The 22500-nt window shown below is 40.3% G+C and overlaps 1 protein-coding gene across 5 annotated transcripts in view; it reads right to left on the reverse strand.

The window, feature by feature from the left end:
- LOC128690283 (potassium voltage-gated channel subfamily KQT member 1) overlaps nt 1-22500 on the reverse strand; it is an 840902-nt gene that overhangs the window by 260713 nt on the left and 557689 nt on the right. For all 5 annotated transcript variants that reach the window (XR_011392684.1, XM_070090551.1, XM_070090547.1 and 2 more), the window contains one exon: nt 3654-3727. Coding sequence is in view for 4 of the 5 variants with exons in the window: in XM_070090551.1 (XP_069946652.1) it covers nt 3654-3727 (74 nt within the window). In the remaining variant the exon portion in view is untranslated. The remainder of the gene's footprint in view (nt 1-3653; nt 3728-22500) is intronic.

Below are 22500 nucleotides of genomic sequence, written 5' to 3' on the forward strand. Positions count from 1 at the left end.
GTGGGGTATGTAAAAGGAGGAAATTAAAAGCGAACATAAAGAGCAAGGTGATGAGGATAACAAAAAATTTAGGTAGTGAAAGACTGGATATCAGATTGGAGGGAAGGATTATGGAGTTATTGAATGTATTCAGGTATTTGGGAGTGGACTTTTCAGCAGATAGGTCTATGAAAGATGAGGCGAATCATAAAACTGTTGAGGAGAAAAAGGCGAGTGGAAAACTGAGGAGTCTGTGGAGACAAAGAACATTATCCATGCAAGCAAAGAGGGGATTGTATGAGAGTATGTGGAGATGTGTGCAGTGTGAATATAATGTAGAGAATCTATAACTTGGAGATTAGGAGGTGCGAGGCTTGTAAGAACATTATCCAGAGGGCAGAGGAGGGGTTGTTGAGATCTTTTGTACACAGAGAGAATAGAAAAAAATAGAATGACTTGGAGGGCATATAAATCTGTAGTGGAAGGAAGGTGGGGGCAGGGGGCTGTCCTATGTAAGGTTGCTGGGAGAGGGAGGGGGGTAGAGGAGGTTTTGTGTGCAAGAGGCTTGGACTTCCAGCAAGCGTGAGTGAGAGTGAGAGAGTGAGTGAGAGAGTGAGAGAGTGAGAGAGTGAGAGAGTGAGAGAGAGCATGAGAGAGTGAGAGAGAGCATGAGAGAGTGAGAGAGTGAGAGTGAGTGTGTGAGAGAGAGAGTGAGAGTGAGAGTGAGAGAGTGAGAGAGTGAGAGTGAGAGAGTGAGAGAGTGAGAGTGAGAGAGAGAGTGAGTGAGTGAGAGAGTGAGAGAGTGAGAGAGAGAGTGAGAGTGAGAGTGAGAGAGAGTGAGAGAGAGAGAGAGAGTGAGAGAGAGAGAGAGAGAGAGAGAGAGAGAGAGTGAGAGAGAGAGTGAGAGAGTGAGAGAGAGAGAGAGAGTGAGAGAGAGATAGTGAGAGTGAGAGTGAGTGAGAGTGAGAGTGAGAGTGAGAGTGAGAGAGGAGAAGCAAGTAGGGACAAACAGTTTTTATGACTTGATGTGCTGTTGGAATGCGAGCAAAGTAACATTAGTGAAGGGATCCGGGGAAACTGGTTAGCCAGACCCGAGTCCTGGAGGTGGGAAGTACAGTGCCTGCACTCTGAGGAAGGATGTTGATATGTTGCAGATTTTTAAATGTAGTGTAGGTATGTCTGTCTTCAAGAAGGCACTGGACAGGCACCTAAAGTCAGTACCTGACCAGGCGGGCTGTGGTTCGTATGTCAGTTTTATGTGTGGCCAGCAGTAACAGCCTGGTTTATCATATCCAGATCCACTCCTGGTCACAGACCAGGTCATGGGGGTGCTGACCCTTGAAACCCTCTCCAGGCATACTCCAGGTATGCCTCTGGCAATATAATGATGGAGTGAATGATGAGTGTTTTTTCTTTTGTGGGTCACTGCCTTAGTGGGAAATGGCCAGTGTGTTAATAAAAATAATACAAAACAGATACTTCATGTATTGCACTTTATATAACTGGAGTTACACATCACAAAAAAATTCACTCTATATATATGTAACATACCTGTAACCAGTTTAAAGAGCTCTTCTACCCTATTAGCCCATCCTCTTACTGACAGCCATACAGAGATGAATAAAGTTTTCACATTATCTTACCTGTATATACTGTCTTCGTATATTATGTATGAATTATTGCTGGTAAATAACAACCTTAGGACTTTTACTTTAGCACTTAAAATAATAATCTTTAGATGAAATAATCTGTTCATATCTTTGCAAGTATTAAAAATTTGTACCCTTACTTCATATTACACAGTACACAAACATGATCTGAATTGTAAAAGGACACAAGTGCAACTAATGTGACATTTTATTGTGGCAACGTTTTGCTCTCCAGGAGCTTTATCAAGCCATTACAAACAATACATGGACACAGAGGGTATATAAAGGCTCAGAGTGAGGGGCAATACTAGTGAGGTACCATTTCGATGTTCACTAGTGGTGGTAGTAGTAGTAGTAGTAGCAGCAGCAGCAGTAGAGACAAAAGTAATACAATATGGTAGAGCAATTAATTCGTATATGAGTAAAAGGATATAAAAGCTATTTACTCATGTACGAATTAATTGCTCTACCATACTGTATTACTTTTGTCTCTACTACTACTACTACTACTACTACCACTAGTGAACATCGAAATGGTACCTCACTAGTACTGCACCTCACTCTGAGCCTTTATATACCCTCTGTGTCCATGTATTGTTTGTAATGGCTTGATAAAGCTCCTGGAGAGCGAAACGTTGCCACAATAAAATGTCACATTAGTTGCACATGTGTCCTTTTACTTTACATATTGTCGATAATTCTACCAACTTTATTACATGATCTGAATTAAATACATGTATATCTTGGGTTTTACAGTTTAGGAATTTGCAGAAACTATTTACAAAACAGTTATTATAATGAAGTTTAGGTATTTGCAATTATGGTATAATTTAGATATTTGTATATTAGTTCACTCCTTCCATAGTGAGGCAGCCAGTGTGCACAAGTCATAAGGTCAACACATAAAGGAAACTTACTGTGTCATTTAATGCACAAATGTTAATCATATACAGGCCCATAGGAGAGATCATGGTATGCAAGAGGGGAACAGAAGAGGGGTTTAAGAGGAGGGAGGTTTAGGAAGAAAAAAGTAATTTCAGAGTTTCCTATATTTTCTAACTTAATATGTTTGGTTAATCATAGATCATTGCTAATTTTAATGATTAATATGGTGGCAGCAGTGATAACTGAAGAACAGCAGCAGCAACAGCAGATTCAGCAGCAGCAAAATTAACAACTGCAGCAGCAGGCAGTAAATACAGTGGTGGTGGAAGCAGCAGCATCAGCAGCAATGGCCAAATTTCTGCTATTGCTATTATTCCTACTACTCTTCTTTCTACTACTACTACTACTCCTGTACTTCTAATGTTCATCATCCTCCTCCTCTGTGTTGGTACAAGTGCACACGTGTCTTCCTCCATCCACTCAATTTGCCCCTCCTCCCCTCTCCCTCTCTTTTCCCACTACAGCACATGATATTGTGGTACTACAGTATTTGAATATTACTAAACTGCACTAGTGCAATTAAATGTAAAATATGGAATGTGATTTTGGTGGTAAGAACTGGAATATATTTTATTTCCCTCTTAAGCTCACTTGGCCCAGGAACCTATCCCAATTCTTTCCACCAATTCAACATACAGTATTCATATTTGCAGTTTACATTCATGACATTTTTCTAAGGATTTACACTATTAAGACCAATAACTTATTCTGCCTAAGTACACATTGGTCACTACGGAAATGAAATACAGCAGTGTGTAGCCCAAACATGTAATTTCAATGTGAACATTCTAAAAAGAATGAACAATATATTTTACAGAAACTAGTACATCATTAACATTTGTATATTACAGCACAATCCAGGTAATGTAAATGCTGATATTTTTATATTTTGGTTCTAGAACACTAGCTGCCTTACAAGACTTCAGCAAATTACCTGTGAGGAACCCTATACATCTGCCTAATGATACAAAGAACTTGCTGCCAGTCCTTGAATCACATTAATACCAGTAAATTACACGATTCTGCATTTTAAATTTTGTAAAACGTACACAAAAATATATGCAAGAGAGGTAAACTGACCTTTCTTATGGCTCTAATAGCAGCTTTGTGCTGGTTTGTTAACTGAAGCACCCGCGGCTGGTCATCGTCTTCATCTAAAAGAGGAAGCAATAAGTGAATGTGAAAACTCAAATTACTGAATGTTGACATTCAATATTAGTTTAAAAATGTGAGTTTGTAGTAATGTGCAGAGTGATTCAGTGCTACTGAAAACTGCATGTACTAAATACCAGTATCACAACAAGACTTTGGGTGCTACATCCTCATGTTAAAGTGAATTATACTGTAATTGCCTAGAAAAAAAACATAAATGTTGCATAATTCAGAAAAGTGCAAAGTACATTTCTCTAGTGTACACTATTTACTGAACATAAATATACACATATATACACTGTATATGTAATTTTACAATTTATGCCCTGTTGTTTGTAAATCCAATTATCAACATTTCCTTAATCCCTAATATATTATTTTTTGTCCATGCTTTTTAGATTTTGAGTTGCATTGTCCATGCTTTTTACATTCTGAGTTGCATATTCCTTTAAATTGGAATATCATTCATTATAATTAATTGGTGAAAAAGCAATATTTTCTACTAAGGCAAATTGTTCAACTTTTCAACATGTGCATTTACTAGCATTTACTCCTTGAATGCAGTGATGAACTTTTCATTTAGCATCTACTGGATACAGCAATATGCAAAAACTTTATATTTTCATGTGCTGTGCTTTGTAATCCTCATGTGCAAAAAGTTAAATGCAGTGCTTAATAATCCCATGTGCTGTGCTTCATAATCCATTGGTGCTGGGGTTTATATCCATATATGGTGTCTTCCATAATCCACAGGTGTTGTGAATTTTAATTCATAGGAGTTATGTTTCATGATTCATTGGTGCAGTGGTTCTTAATCCATAGGAGTTTTATTTCAAACTGCATAAACTTTGAAACGTGCTGTAAGCTTCAACTTTCAAGTGCTTTGTTTCATTTATTGCTGTTTAGTAAATCTAAGGTGCAGAGTTTTATAATCAAAGCATTTTCTTCATTACCCTTTAATTTAATGCTCTGCAGTTCTTAGATGTGTATCACTGAAATCCTCAGATAAACTATGAAATATATTTGCTATTTACACTGTTAAAGAGCTGCATTAACTTAAGTCAATTAAGTTAACAATCCATGCTTTATACAATTTGCACTGAAAAGGCAAATGTCTACATTGTGTGTGATGGCCACACATATTTACTGATAGCTACTGTCACTCTTACAATAATTAACCTTTGTAAATTCCTTTCCAATTACAGTTCTGCATCTTGGATTTAACATCAAAGTACTGTAATCATAAATAGGTGGATAGCCTCTGACCTCTACTGAATAATCGAGAATGTCGTGGAGAGGAAGGTGGCCCTCCAAACTCCTTTTGCAAAAGGTTAGCAAGTTCTACTGGAAACTGAGTAGGGTCTTGGTCAACTGGAGTAGCATCTGTGGGTGTGCCAGCCTCACTTAGCACCATGGGAGTAAGGAAAGCTGCAGCTGCAAGGCGGAGGTGGACTGAGGGAGGGAAGAATCCTTGGTATCGCATACCTCCATAGCTGGGAAACTGGTGACCAGTTATTGATAAAAATAACCATGTATATGATACCAACAAGTTGAAGAAATGATGTGCAAAAACAACAAAGACATTTACTGGAAATGTTTCATCCTGGAACTTTTTTTTATTACCAGAAAAAAGGTTCAAATACCAAAAGATTTCCCAATGAATGTAAGTGTTGTACAGCCATTTCATTGACCAATTTTTTACCTTAGACTAGAGTTATATTTCATCATGTTTAGGCTCTTTGAAACCATTAATACTGTATGTAATGGTTATGTTAAATTAAGAGAAGGTGTAAAAAAAAAAATAAATAAAAAAAATTATGCAATATAAAATTATACCAAAAATATTCAGTAAAGTAGTGAGACTGGCTTTCAAACACATAGTTAACCATTAACAACTACTGTATTAAGTACATACTCACCAGTGTTTTTAATTATTAATTATTATTATTATGATGATGATGAATATTTACTTTAAGCACAGTGTCTACCTACTGAGGCTCGCAGGACCCTATGTCTAGCCCTTATACAATGCCGTATGGATTACCCTTGCTCTTCATGGTACTCTGCCTTGACAAAAAAAACTGAAAGATAGACTGCAAATCACCCAGAACAAAATCGTAAGATTCATCCTGGAGCTGGGACCAAGAGAACATGTAGGCCAGAATGAATTACAGCAGTTGGATATGCTGAATGTTGAAGAGAGTAAAACAACTGAAGCTAAATCATGTTTATAAAATTGCTCACAGTGTCCAGAATATCTTGCTGTCAATTTTGTCAAGGTTAGGAACCAAAGCAATCATAGTACTAGGGGGAGAGAGCACAACTTTGTAGGACTCACAGTCACTGGCCAGGCTTTAAACACCTTTTATTGTACAGCAATAAAGGAATGGAACAGACTACCCGCACATGTCAAAGCCAGTCATAGCACGAACCAGTTCAAGATGAGTGCCAAAAGGTGTCTGATGAATGTAGCTACAGAAAGGGAGGGGAATGATTTTTTTTTTTTTTAGCTTACATACGTGTAAATTTTACCTTATTCCTAGTAATGACCCTTGTATTGTAGATAGTCTTTTTAGTATGATAATAAGATGTTATCTTCATTATAAAATAATAAGAAAATATTATAACCTTTTTATTTTTTTATTATCACACCGGCCGATTCCCACCAAGGCAGGGTGGCCCGAAAAAGAAAAACTTTCACCATCATTCACTCCATCACTGTCTTGCCAGAAGGGTGCTTTACACTACAGTTTTTAAACTGCAACATTAACACCCCTCCTTCAGAGTGCAGGCACTGTACTTCCCATCTCCAGGACTCAAGTCCGGCCTGCCGGTTTCCCTGAATCCCTTCATAAATGTTACTTTGCTCACACTCCAACAGCACGTCAAGTATTAAAAACCATTTGTCTCCATTCACTCCTATCAAACACGCTCACGCATGCCTGCTGGAAGTCCAAGCCCCTCGCACACAAAACCTCCTTTACCCCCTCCCTCCAACCCTTCCTAGGCCGACCCCTACCCCGCCTTCCTTCCACTACAGACTGATACACTCTTGAAGTCATTCTGTTTCGCTCCATTCTCTCTACATGTCCGAACCACCTCAACAACCCTTCCTCAGCCCTCTGGACAACAGTTTTGGTAATCCCGCACCTCCTCCTAACTTCCAAACTACGAATTCTCTGCATTATATTCACACCACACATTGCCCTCAGACATGACATCTCCACTGCCTCCAGCCTTCTCCTCGCTGCAACATTCATCACCCACGCTTCACACCCATATAAGAGCGTTGGTAAAACTATACTCTCATACATTCCCCTCTTTGCCTCCAAGGACAAAGTTCTTTGTCTCCACAGACTCCTAAGTGCACCACTCACTCTTTTTCCCTCATCAATTCTATGATTCACCTCATCTTTCATAGACCCATCTGCTGACACGTCCACTCCCAAATATCTGAATACGTTCACCTCCTCCATACTCTCTCCCTCCAATCTGATATTCAATCTTTCATCACCTAATCTTTTTGTTATCCTCATAACCTTACTCTTTCCTGTATTCACCTTTAATTTTCTTCTTTTGCACACCCTACCAAATTCATCCACCAATCTCTGCAACTTCTCTTCAGAATCTCCCAAGAGCACAGTGTCATCAGCAAAGAGCAGCTGTGACAACTCCCACTTTGTGTGTGATTCTTTATCTTTTAACTCCACGCCTCTTGCCAAAACCCTCGCATTTACTTCTCTTACAACCCCATCTATAAATATATTAAACAACCACGGTGACATCACACATCCTTGTCTAAGGCCTACTTTTACTGGGAAAAAATTTCCGTCTTTCCTACATACTCTAACTTGAGCCTCACTATCCTCGTAAAAACTCTTCACTGCTTTCAGTAACCTACCTCCTACACCATACACTTGCAACATCTGCCACATTGCCCCCCTATCCACCCTGTCATACGCCTTTTCCAAATCCATAAATGCCACAAAGACCTCTTTAGCCTTATCTAAATACTGTTCACTTATATGTTTCACTGTAAACACCTGGTCCACACACCCCCTACCTTTCCTAAAGCCTCCTTGTTCATCTGCTATCCTATTCTCCGTCTTACTCTTAATTCTTTCAATTATAACTCTACCATACACTTTACCAGGTACACTCAACAGACTTATCCCCCTATAATTTTTGCACTCTCTTTTATCCCCTTTGCCTTTATACAAAGGAACTATGCATGCTCTCTGCCAATCCCTAGGTACCTTACCCTCTTCCATACATTTATTAAATAATTGCACCAACCACTCCAAAACTATATCCCCACCTGCTTTTAACATTTCTATCTTTATCCCATCAATCCCGGCTGCCTTACCCCCTTTCATTTTACCTACTGCCTCACGAACTTCCCCCACACTCACAACTGGCTCTTCCTCACTCCTACAAGATGTTATTCCTCCTTGCCCTATACACGAAATCACAGCTTCCCTATCTTCATCAACATTTAACAATTCCTCAAAATATTCCTTCCATCTTCCCAATACCTCTAACTCTCCATTTAATAACTCTCCTCTCCTATTTTTAACTGACAAATCCATTTGTTCTCTAGGCTTTCTTAACTTATTAATCTCACTCCAAAACTTTTTCTTATTTTCAACAAAATTTGTTGATAACATCTCACCCACTCTCTCATTTGCTCTCTTTTTACATTGCTTCACCACTCTCTTAACTTCTCTCTTTTTCTCCATATACTCTTCCCTCCTTGCATCACTTCTACTTTGTAAAAACTTCTCATATGCTAACTTTTTCTCCCTTACTACTCTCTTTACATCATCATTCCACCAATCGCTCCTCTTCCCTCCTGCACCCACTTTCCTGTAACCACAAACTTCTGCTGAACACTCTAACACTACATTTTTAAACCTACCCCATACCTCTTCGACCCCATTGCCTATGCTCTCATTAGCCCATCTATCCTCCAATAGCTGTTTATATCTTACCCTAACTGCCTCCTCTTTTAGTTTATAAACCTTCACCTCTCTCTTCCCTGATGCTTCTATTCTCCTTGTATCCCATCTACCTTTTACTCTCAGTGTAGCTACAACTAGAAAGTGATCTGATATATCTGTGGCCCCTCTATAAACATGTACATCCTGAAGTCTACTCAACAGTCTTTTATCTACCAATACATAATCCAACAAACTACTGTCATTTCGCCCTACATCATATCGTGTATACTTATTTATCCTCTTTTTCTTAAAATATGTATTACCTATAACTAAACCCCTTTCTATACAAAGTTCAATCAAAGGGCTCCCATTATCATTTACACCTGGCACCCCAAACTTACCTACCACACCCTCTCTAAAAGTTTCTCCTACTTTAGCATTCAAGTCCCCTACCACAATTACTCTCTCACTTGGTTCAAAGGCTCCTATACATTCACTTAACATCTCCCAAAATCTCTCTCTCTCCTCTGCATTCCTCTCTTCTCCAGGTGCATACACGCTTATTATGACCCACTTCTCGCATCCAACCTTTACTTTAATCCACATAATTCTTGAATTTACACATTCATATTCTCTTTTCTCCTTCCATAACTGATCATTTAACATTACTGCTACCCCTTCCTTTGCTCTAACTCTCTCAGATACTCCAGATTTAATCCCATTTATTTCCCCCCACTGAAACTCTCCTACCCCCTTCAGCTTTGTTTCGCTTAGGGCCAGGACATCCAACTTCTTTTCATTCATAACATCAGCAATCATCTGTTTCTTGTCATCCGCACTACATCCACGCACATTTAAGCAACCCCTTTATATTACAATAATAAGGTAAAAAGGACCCCAATGGAAATAAGTCACTCTGTCTGACTTTTTTGGGTTATCCTAGGTTCTCAACACATATGCTGCTATGTATGATAATTCTATGTAACTGTATTTGTGTATACCTGAATAAACTAACTAACTTACTTACTAACACACCAGCCATCTCCCACTGAGGTAGGGTGACCCAAAGAGAAATCACAATCACCATCTCATTCAATCACTCTTAGTTACCAGTTGTCAAAATCATTTGTCAATGGACACTTGGCTGGTGTGCATGTGTGTGTTGCCAGAATCTTACCGATATCACAATTCACATGGCTCTCCTAACTGATCACCCCTCCTCCCTTCCTTTCAAGTGTAGGCATTGTACTCATTACCTCCAGGACTCTAGTTTGGATAATGGCTTACCCTGAATTACTTCATGAATATTACCTTGTTCACACTGCAATAGCACATCAAACTGCAAAAACCACTTGCCTCCACTCACTCTGATCTAATGTTGGACCTCCTTCCTTCAACTCTTCCTGGGATAACCTCTACCCCTACTTTCCTCTGCCCCAGATTTGTATACCCTCACAGTTATTCTGTTTTACTTCAGCCCCTCAAAATGCCCAAACCACTTCTACAAACCATGCTCAGCCCTCTGAAGTACACTTTTGGCAATTCCACACCTTCTAATTTCCAGACTCCAAATTTTCTACATAACACTTACACTACACATCATCTTTAAGCATAACATCTTCACTGCCTCCAGCCTCCTCCTCATTGTAATGTCTAAAACCTATATTTCACACTCATATAAGCATTGATATCATTATACTTTGGTATATTTCCCTTTAGGCCTCCATATATACAGTTCTTTGTCTCCACAAATGTCTCAAGGAACCACCCACATTTTTCCCCTTATTTTATCACTGACCTCATCTTTCATTGACCTCATCTGCCAGCAAGTCCACTCACAAATATCTTAAGACATTTCCTTTCTCCATATTCCCTTTCTCCATTCCAGCATCCAATTTTTCGAAGTCTAGATTTTTTGTCATCTCATCACCTTGCCCTTTCCTATGATCACCTTCATTTTCGTTCTTTTATACACCCTCTGAAATAACTCAGCCAACCCAGAAGCTATTCTTCAAACTCTCCCAATAGAAGTGTCATCAGAAAAGAAAAACTATAACAACTTCCACTTTTTATGCAATTCTTTACCTGTTAATCCCACACCTCTCCCAACACATCAGCATTCACTTCTTTTACAACACCATTTATAAAAGATGAAAGACGATGGTGACATCACACATTCTTGGCTAGGTCAATTTTTAACCCTTTCACTGTTGAGACCCCTGCTCACAAACTTGCTCTCAGTGTCAAAGAATTTATAATGAAAAAAAAAAATATGAAATGATAATCTTTTCCCAATGGTAACCGACACCAAAAGTACGAAATTTGATGGAAAATTAACGGAATTATGCTCTTGCGAAGTTAGTGGTATTGGCAATATTTATGCATTGGCAATTTTCCTCACTGAGCCCTATTTTCAGCCAATTCCATTGTTCCAGTCAACCAAATTCATAGCTATTTTACTAGAACTCCTCTTGTTCTATCGACTGAGCTCAAGAAACTGCCCATTTACCAATTTCAACAACCAATAAAGTGATCAGAAATTGGTAACTTGGCCAATTTCATACACAATTCAAGGAAGGCCAATTTCAAAACTGGGTCCAGAATTAAGAATGCAAACATTCCTAGCACTAAAATAACATTTTCTCTGTTCTTCAGTCACGTCTCCAGGCCCCTCTTGCACTACGTTTGCTTTCCATTTTGCATTTTTATTCACACAAAATAGAAGATTTACTGTTATGCAAACTACTGCATTATTGTAAAAATGGCATAAATAATATCAGTTTGTTTGTGAAAGCATATTAGACCAACCAGCTGATGTGTATTGGATGCGTGATATGATTTGTTTACACTTGAACATCGGCAAAAATCGAACATTTCTGCTACTTTGAGCTCAATTTCAAGGTACAGTAGACCGTCATTTATCACAGAAGTTACGTTCCTGAAAATGTCGTGTCAGGTAAAAACCATGCTAGATGAACTGAAGAACTTACGGAAAAATAGGGTTACATTCTTAAAAGCCCCCAAAAAGCCAAACAACTTTTTTTGTAGACCAACAGATCCTACAAAAAATAAAAGTGATTATGTAATTGTAGTTCACTGTCGTGATGTATTAAGTTGTTTTCACTGTTTAAGATTACAAATGCAACAGAAATAATGGTATTTCTTACCTTAAATTGTGGGTGCAGATGTCTGTGGATGATTGTGGAGAGTTATGCTGTGGCCCTACTGGGCTGAGGTGGATGGTAGAGATTCTGGTACAAAAGTCGATGGTTGTACTCAAATGTGCATAAATTCTATAATGGATTTCTGTTCTATTTTACCCCACAGTACATTATACAACTGACAGTAAGGCATCAGCTGCTCTAGACACCGTTTCAGGGTCCTCTTCAATGAAAAAGTCTAACGTTCAGTGAGTAAATCAGTCAATTCAGTCAATTCATTCAGGTCAGTCGAGTCAGTCGAGTCAGGTCATTCACTCAGTCCGTGACTGACTCACTCACTCAGTCTGTGACTCACTCACTCACTCAGTCCGTGACTCACTCACTCAGTCCGTGACTCGCTCACTCAGTCCGTGACTCGCTCACTCAGTCCGTGACTCACTCACTCAGTCCGTGACTCGCTCACTCAGTCCGTGACTCGCTCACTCAGTCAGTGACTCGCTCACTCAGTCAGTGACTCGCTCACTCAGTGACTCAGTCAGTAGTCAGTCAGTGATTCAGTCAGTCAGTGATTCAGTCAGTCAGTGATTCAGTCAGTCAGTGATTCAGTCAGTCAGTGATTCGGTCAGTGATTCAGTCAGTGATTCAGTCAGTAAATCAATCAGTAAGTCAATCAGAAAATCAGTCAGCCAGTCAATCAGTAAGTCAGTCAGTCATCACACAAACTCATTTACCTCATTCTTGTGTGCACAAAGTGAAGCTTCATTATCTCTATTTTCTTTGTTAATTCTAAGACTTAAATGCTTATACCTTTTCTTGCCACTTTCAGCAACAATGGTATGCCTACTGGGTGCCATGATTGCTTGGCAGATACAAGATACAGTAATTAAAGATAAAAACTCAATTCACAAACACAGCTAGCTTGCAGGAGATAAGTGGAACTGAACATGTATTCACGAAGGCTGGGATGGTGGTGGTGGGAGTGTCGGGGATGGCAGGAGGTCTCGCCGGCTGACCCACAACAAGGCGGCACCTTGAGCTGGGGAAATTTTTTCCATGCCCGCAAATGGAACCATGTAAACTTAATTTTATGAAGTGTTGCATAAAATTGTGCTGCAATTTTTCAATCGTGCTATAACCAAAGCGTGCCAAATAAACTCATGTTAGACAGTCTACTGTACTTTTAGTCTATAAACCATTCAAAATCATCTCTACTTCTGTAATATATCTTCCATTCTATCAGTTGAGACCAAGAAAACGACAATACAACCATAAATACCATACAAAAATTACATCGCAAAGTCACTGTTTAAAATGAAAAAAACGGTCAGTATTTCTCATTATGCACTGTGTGATGCAGGGTTTTTTTTTACACTGTGCACACTGACCATTCAAACCCATTTCCTCATAGGTAGGCCTGCCAGCCTTCTCCCACAAGATTGGAAGTCGCTAGAATTTTGGCATACTATTACAGGGCCAACACTGGCTTACAAGCCTTAATATTTTTGGGACCGACAGTGAAAGGGTTAATGGAAAATATTTCCCTCATCCCTCTCCAACAGACCCTAACCCTAGCTTCCCTGTCTGCATAAAAACTCTCTATTGCTTATAATAACCAATTACCTCTTCCATACATTCGCATCATCTGCCCCATTGCTCTCTTCAACTACCCTATCATATGACTTCTCTAAACCCATAAAAGCACGAAGAAGGTCCTTACCTTTATGTTAAGTGCTGTTAACTTACATGCTTCAATGTAAACACTGTCTACACATTCCCTACCTTACTATACCCTCTGTTTTTCTGCAATCCTACCTGAATTTCTCCAATAATAATTCTACCATACACTTTACCTGGTATACTTAACAGGACACAAATAACCCACACACAGGCGACAAACTTACGATGACATTTCGGTTCTACTCAGTCAAAGTTGGACCAAAACGCTGTCACAAGTTTCAGTCCCACATTGGGCAGGTTATTTGTGTATTGTTCCAATCACGGTATTGTGTTTATTTATTCTTATAATTTTTTTTTTTTTTTTTTTTTTTTTTTTTTTCCAACAAGTCGGCCGTCTCCCACCGAGGCAGGGTGACCCAAAAAAGAAAGAAAATCCCCAAAAAGAAAATACTTTCATCATCATTCAACACTTTCACCACACTCGCACATTATCACTGTTTTTGCAGAGGTGCTCAGAATACAACAGTTTAGAAGCATACACATATAAAGATCCACAACATATCCCTCCAAACTGCCAATATCCCAAACCCCTCCTTTAAAGTGCAGGCATTGTACTTCCCATTTCCAGGACTCAAGTCCGACTATATGAAAATAATCGGTTTCCCTGAATCCCTACACTAAATATTACCCTGCTCACACTCCAACAGATCGTCAGGTCCCAAGTACCATTCGTCTCCATTCACTCCTATCTAACACGCTCACACACGCTTGCTGGAAGTCCAAGCCCCTTGCCCACAAAACCTCCTTTACCCCCTCTCTCCAACCCTTTCGAGGATGACCCCTACCCCGCCTTCCTTCCCCTATAGATTTATATGCTTTCCATGTCATTCTACTTTGATCCACTCTCTCTCTAAATGACCAAACCACCTCAACAACCCCTCTTCTGCCCACTGACTAATACTTTTATTAACTCCACACCTTTTCCTAATTTCCACACTCCGAATTTTCTGCATAATATTTACACCACACATTGCCCTTAGACAGGACATCTCCACGGCCTCCAACCGGCTCCTCGCTGCTGCATTTACCACCCAAGCTTCACACCCATATAAGAGTGTTGGTACTACTATACTTTCATACATTCCCTTCTTTGCCTCCATAGATAACGTTTTTTGACTCCACATATACCTCAACGCACCACTCACCTTTTTTCCCCTCATCAATTCTATGATTAACCTCATCCTTCATAAATCCATCCGCCGACACAACTCCCAAGTATCTGAAAACATTCACTTCTTCTATACTCCTCCTCCCCAATTTGATATCCAATTTTTCTTTATCTAAATCATTTGACACTCTCATCACCTTACTCTTTTCTATGTTCACTTTCAACTTTCTACCGTTACACACATTCCCAAACTCATCCACTAACCTTTGCAATTTTTCATTAGAATCTCCCATAAGCAGTGTATCATCAGCAAAAAGTAACTGTCAATTCCCATTTTGAATTTGATTTCCCAAAATTTAATCCCACCCCTCTCCCGAACACCCTAGCATTTACTTCCTTTACAACCCCATCTATAAATATATTAAACAACCATGGTGACATTACACATCCCTGTCTAAGACCTACTTTTACCGGGAAGTAGTCTCCCTCTCTTCTACACACCCTAACCTGAACCTCAATATCCTCATAAAAACTCTTTACAGTATTTAATAACTTACCACCTATTCCATATACTTGCAACATCTGCCACATTGCTCCTCTATCCACTCTACCATATGCCTTTTCTAAATCCATAAATGCAATAAAAACTTCTCTACCTTTATCTAAATACTGTTCACATATATGCTTCAATGTAAACACTTGATCTACACATCCCCTACCCACTCTGAAACCTCCTTGCTCATCCGCAATCTTACATTCTGTCTTACCTCTAATTCTTTCAATTATAACCCTACCGTACACTTTTCCTGGTATACTCAGTAAACTTATTCCTCTATAATTTTTACAGTCTCTTTTGTCCCCTTTCCCTTTATATAAAGGGACTATACATGCTCTCCGCCAATCCCTAGGTACCTTCCAGTCTTTCATACATTTATTAAACAAAAGTACCAACCACTCCAACACTATATCCCCCCTGCTTTTAACATTTCTGTCATGATCCCATCAGTTCCAGCTGCTTTACCCCATTTCATTTTACGTAATGCCTCACGTACCTCCCCCACACTTACATTCTGCTCTTCTTCACTCCTAAAAGATGGTATACCTTTCTGACCAGTTACCTGGAGTTTACCTGGAGAGAGTTCCGGGGGTCAATGCCCCCGCGGCCCAGTCTGTGACCAGGCCTCCTGGTGGATCAGAGCCTAATCAACCAGGCTGTTACTGCTGGCTGCACGCAAACCAACGTACGAGCCACAGCCCGGCTGATCAGGAACCGACTTTAGTTGCTTGTCCAGTGCCAGCTTGAAGACTGCCAGGGGTCTGTTGGTAATCCCCCTTATGTATGCTGGGAGGCAGTTGAACAGTCTTTGGCCCCTGACACTTATTGCATGGTCTCTTACCGTGCTAGTGACACCCCTGCTTTCATTGGGGGGATGTTGCATCGTCTGCCAAGTCTTTTGCTTTCGTAGTGAGTGATTTTCGTGTGCAAGTTCGGTACTAGTCCCTCTAGGATTTTCCAGGTGTATATAATCATGGATCTCTCCCGCCTGCGTTCCAGGGAATACAGGTTCAGGAACCTCAAGCGCTCCCAGTAATTGAGGTGTTTTATCTCCGTTACGCGAGCCGTGAAGGTTCTCTGTACATTTTCTAGGTCAGCAATTTCACCTGCCTTGAAAGGTGCTGTTAGTGTGCAGCAATATTCCAGCCTAGATAGAACAAGTGACCTGAAGAGTGTCATCATGGGCTTGGCATCCCTAGTTTTGAAGGTTCTCATTATCCATCCTGTCATTTTTCTAGCAGATGCGATCGATACAATGTTATGGTCCTTGAAGGTGAGATCCTCTGACATGATCACTCCCAGGTCTTTGACGTTGGTGTTTCGCTCTATTTTGTGGCCAGAATTTGTTTTGTACTCTGATGAAGATTTAATTTCCTCGTGTTTACCATATCTGAGTAATTGAAATTTCTCATTGTTGAACTTCATATTGTTTTCTGCAGCCCACTGAAAGATTTGGTTGATGTCCACCTGGAGCCTTGCAGTGTCTGCAATGGAAGACACTGTCATGCAGATTCGGGTGTCATCTGCAAAGGAAGACACGGTGCTGTGGCTGACATCCTTGTCTATGTCAGATATGAGGATGAGGAACAAGATGGGAGCGAGTACTGTGCCTTGTGGAACAGAGCTTTTCACCGTGCCTGCCTCGGACTTTACTCTGTTGACTACTACTCTCTGTGTTCTGTTAGTGAGGAAATTATAGATCCATCGACCGACTTTTCCTGTTATTCCTTTAGCACGCATTTTGTGCGCTATTACGCCATGGTCACACTTGTCGAAGGCTTTTGCAAAGTCTGTATATATTACATCTGCATTCTTTTTGTCTTCTAGTGCATCTAGGACCTTGTCGTAGTGATCCAATAGTTGAGACAGACAGGAGCGCCCTGTTCTAAACCCATGTTGCCCTGGGTTGTGTAACTGATGGGTTTCTAGATGGGTGGTGATCTTGCTTCTTAGGACTCTTTCAAAGATTTTTATGATATGGGATGTTAGTGCTATCGGTCTGTAGTTCTTTGCTGTTGCTTTACTGCCCCCTTTGTGGAGTGGGGCTATGTCTGTTGTTTTTAGTAACTGTGGGACGACCCCCGTGTCCATGCTCCCTCTCCATAGGATGGTAAAGGCTCGTGATAGGGGCTTCTTGCAGTTCTTGATGAACACGGAGTTCCATGAGTCTGGCCCTGGGGCAGAGTGCATGGGCATGTCATTTAAAGCCTGTTCGAAGTCATTTGGCGTCAGGATAACATCAGATAGGCTTGTGTTAACCAAATTCTGTGGCTCTCTCATAAAATATTCATTTTGATCTTCGACTCTCAGTCTGGTTAGTGGCTTGCTAAAAACTGAGTCATATTGGGACTTGAGTAGCTCACTCATTTCCTTGCTGTCATCTGTGTAGGACCCATCTTGTTTAAGTAAGGGCCCAATACTGGACGTTGTTCTCGACTTTGATTTGGCATAGGAGAAGAAATACTTTGGGTTTCTTTCGATTTCATTTATGGCTTTTAGTTCTTCCCGCGATTCCTGACTCCTATAAGATTCCTTTAGCTTAAGTTCGATGTTTGCTATTTCTCTGACCAGTGTCTCCCTACGCATTTCAGATAGATTGACCTCTTTTAGCCGCTCTGTTATTCTTTTCCGTCGCCTGTAAAGAGAGCACCTGTCTCTTTCTATTTTACATCTACTCCTCCTTTTTCTTAGAGGAATAAGTCTTGTGCATCCATCGAGTGCCACCAAGTTAATCTGTTCTAGGCATAAGTTGGGGTCTGTGTTGCTTAGTATATCTTCCCAGCTTATATCGGTTAGGACTTGGTTTACTTGGTCCCACTTTATGTTTTTGTTATTGAAGTTGAATTTGGTGAATGCTCCCTCGTGACTAATCTCATTTTGTCGGTCTGGGGCTCTGCGCATACATGTCTGAACCTCAATTATGTTGTGATCCGAGTATATTGTTTTTGATATGGTGACATTTCTTATCAGATCATCATTGTTAGTGAAGATGAGGTCTAGTGTATTCTCCATTCTAGTAGGCTCTATTATTTGCTGGTTTAAATTGAATTTTGTGCAGAGATTTAAAAGCTCGTGCGAGTGTGAGTTTTCATCAGAGCTGCCTCCTGGTGTTATTACTGCAACAATATTATTTGCTATATTCCTCCATTTTAGGTGCCTTAAGTTGAAATCCCCCAGGAGCAAGATGTTGGGTGCAGGAGCTGGAAGATTTTCCAGACAGTGGTCAATTTTTAACAGCTGTTCCTGGAATTGCTGGGATGTTGCATCCGGAGGCTTGTAGACTACCACAATGACTAGGTTTTGGTTCTCGACCTTTACTGCTAAAACTTCCACTACATCATTTGAGGCATTAAGCAGTTCTGTGCAAACAAGTGACTCTGCAATGTCCAGGCCACCCCCCCCCCCCCCCTTGTGCCTGTTCACTCTGTCACATCTGTATAGGTTGTAACCTGGGATCCATATTTCGTTGTCTAAGTGATCCTTTATGTGGGTCTCAGTGAAAGCCGCGAACATTGCCTTTGCCTCTGCAAGCAGTCCACGGATGAAAGGTATTTTGTTGTTTGTTGCTGGCTTTAGACCCTGTATATTTGCAAATAAGAATGTCATCGGACTGGTGGTATTGTTGGTACTGGGGGGGGATTTTTTTTCCGGCATTAGTATCTGTATCTGTTGGTTTGGAGTGGAGGCCATCGAAATTACTGCCTCTGTTTCTTCCTTAACATTTAAAAGTTCCTCAAAATATTCTTGCCATCTACCTAATACCTCCATCTCCCCATCTACTAACTCCCCTACTCTGTTTTTAACTGACAAATCCATACTTTCCCTAGGCTTTCTTAACTTGTTTAACTCACTCCAAAATTTTTTCTTATTTTCATTAAAATTTCTTGACAGTGCCTCTCCCACTCTATCATCTGCTCTCCTTTTGCACTCTCTCACCACTCTCTTTACCTTTCTTTTACTCTCCATATACTCTGCTCTTCTTATAACACTTCTGCTTTGTAAAAACCTCTCATAAGCCACCTTTTTCTCTTTTATCACACCCTTTACTTCATCATTCCACCAATCACTCCTCTTTCCTCTTGCCCCCACCCTCCTATAACCACAAACTTCTGCCCCACATTCTAATACTGCATTTTTAAAACTGTTCCAACCCTCTTCAACCCCCCCCCCACTACTCATCTTTGCACTAGCCCACCTTTCTGCCAATAGTCGCTTATATCTCACCCGAACTTCCTCCTCCCTTAGTTTATACACTTTCACCTCCCTCTTACTTGTTGTTGCCACCTTCCTCTTTTCCCATCTACCTCTTACTCTAACTGTAGCTACAACTAAATAATGATCCGATATATCAGTTGCCCCTCTATAAACATGTACATCCTGGAGCCTACCCATCAACCTTTTATCCACCAATACATAATCTAATAAACTACTTTCATTACGTGCTACATCATACCTTGTATATTTATTTATCCTCTTTTTCATAAAATATGTATTACTTATTACCAAATCTCTTTCTACACATAGCTCAATTAAAGGCTCCCCATTTACATTTACCCCTGGCACCCCAAATTTACCTACTACTCCCTCCATAACATTTTTACCCACTTTAGCATTGAAATCCCCAACCACCATTACTCTCACACTTGATTCAAAACTCCCCACGCATTCACTCAACATTTCCCAAAATCTCTCTCCCTCCTCTACACTTCTCTCTTCTCCAGGTGCATACACACTTATTATAACCCACTTTTCACATCCAATCTTTATTTTACTTAATTGGCTTATTTCCCTATAATTTTTACACCCTCTTTTATTCCCTTTTTCTGTATACAAAGGAATTATGCATGAACTCTGCCAATCCTTAGATACCTTTCTTTTCTGTCATGAATACATACTGAACAAATATACCAACAACTCCAATTCTATATCTCTAGCCACTTTTAACATCTGTCTTAATCCCATCTGTCCCAGTTGCTTTATTCCCTTTCATTCAACCAACTGCCTCATGCACTTTCCCAACACTTACATCTGGCTCTGCCTTACTCCTACTAAGTGTTCAACTTCCTGCCCAATACTTGAAATATCTGGACCCATCAACAACATTTAAGATAATCAAAATTTTCTCACTTTCTTCCCCATACTTTTATCTCCCCATCTAACATCTTCCGTCATGTTTTAATTGCCAATTCCATTTGTTTCCTAGGCTCTCTAAACTAATTATTCTCAAACATTTTCTTATTATCAACAAATTTTATTGATAAAGCAGAAACCATTCTCTCACTGGCTCTCCTTACCTTCTTCTTAATCTCCCTCATCCCTATAGTCTGCCCTTATATCACTTCTACATTGCAAAAGTAAAAATGAAACGAGCAAAAATCTTATGACCTCATAAGGAAAGCTTGTATGAGCAGTTTAACTTTTCATAGAGAAAATAGCATAGAAATGGCACTATTAATTAGAAATCACACAAATGATGCAAGATGCAGTGAGAATGTTAAACAATTTTCATATAGGCTATATATAATTTTAAATTATAACAATTCTTCCTTACCCAGCAGCTAATTATTTTTTCCTTCTTTTTTGATTTAGTATTTAATTAATTTTACAATGCTTGTGTCTTAAATATTCTTTCAAGGTTTCACATCACTTTTTAACCCTTTGAGGGTCGACAGGCCCTCTCCGAAACTCGTTCTCAGGGTCGGCCAAATTTCAAAAAAAAAAAAAATTATTTTTTCTTATGAAAAAATAGTTTTTTTTCTGAACATTATAGGATAAACAAAAAAATTTTACCATCAATACTTACGGAGATATGGATGCATGAAGTTTGCAGAAAATGAGCCGCGTATGGCAACAGCGGCGACTGCCGCTCACCCGGTAAACTTTGATTTACTTGTATTTGAAGGTTTGTTGTTTTTTTCACTATTTTATTTTTTCACATAACTTATGTGGCCTATGAGACCAAAGTAAGGTGCAATGTACATATATACACTCGTTGTGTACAACACAATAAGCACACAAACATAATTATCAATATATTGTTTACAAAACTTGTTTACAAAAACAAACAATACAAAACATTGTTTATTATTATTGTTCTATAATATATATACCAATATACAGTCACTGAACATATTCCTATTAGTTCTGCAGCTTGTGGAACTCTGAAACATGGTGTCATACACAATGATGTTTTATCTTTCTCCCTCATTCTATCTCTTTCAATCTGTCTCTCTCTTTCTATCTGTCTGTCTATCTCTGTTGTTGTTGTTAAAGATTCGCCGGTATTTTCCCGGCCCGGGCCCTTCCAAGTGGTGGCCCGGCACTGGCTCCCTGTCTAGGGAGTGTCTGAGACCTAAGTCTGGGAGGAGGCACAAGTACCCCCCTCATCTTGTAAGGTACAAACTCGGGCTCTGGCACCAACCATGCCCTAGAAGGGCAATGCATGGTGTCGATCGTGCTAGCGCTGTGCTCTCCTGTGTGGAGTGTCGTGTGTTGGTGTTCATTTTCATTCATGTTGATTCGCAGGTCCTTCTGGCCCAGGTCTTCTCCAGATGGTGACCCGGCAGTGGCCCCCCGGGTGGGGGGTGACGATAATCATCTTTCTTCTTTCTTGGCCCTCCGGTTGGAGGATGTCGTCTTCTTCTATCTTGCGCTGACTTCCCCAAAGAGAAGCGCAGTCGGGCAGAGGCAGCAGTTACAGGGTTGATTGGAGCCACACCCCAGCTTTAGCGGACAGCAAAGTGCTGGGTGAATGGTCATGGATAGTCGTGCTAGACGAGGGTACCGTCTTCAAGGTCCCTATTCTGAAGCATCCTGAATTTCCTCTTTGAGGTGTACTTGACTTCCACAAGGTGTTGGGTGTTGGCAGTGAGTAGTCTGGTCATGTCTTCAGTGGTGTATGTAGCAGTTTGGTCGTAGGTATACTTGACTGTTCCGTCCTGGAGGTGATGATGGATTTCTGAAGACAGCATTGTGTTCTTATACTCCTTGGTTGTGTAGAAGTATACACCCTTCAGATATCAGACCCGTTGTGGTGCAGCAGTGTCAGTGACAGTGGCACCGTGAGGTGCATCCGCAGTGTCTTGTGTTTTTGCTTTCTTGGCTGGTGGCTGAACTGGTGAAGGCGAGATTTCCGACTGGTCAGTTGCTCTAGCAGTGGATGAAAGCGGTAGTGGACTCTCATTGGTGGGTTTTGCCGATGTCTCAGAGGTCTCTGATTGGTCCATCTCTGTGTCTAGTGGAGGTTGTGACAGCGGTGGAGCAGCGGTGATGC

Source organism: Cherax quadricarinatus, chromosome 32 (genome assembly GCF_038502225.1).
Source record: "Cherax quadricarinatus isolate ZL_2023a chromosome 32, ASM3850222v1, whole genome shotgun sequence".
Lineage (NCBI taxonomy): Eukaryota > Metazoa > Arthropoda > Malacostraca > Decapoda > Parastacidae > Cherax > Cherax quadricarinatus.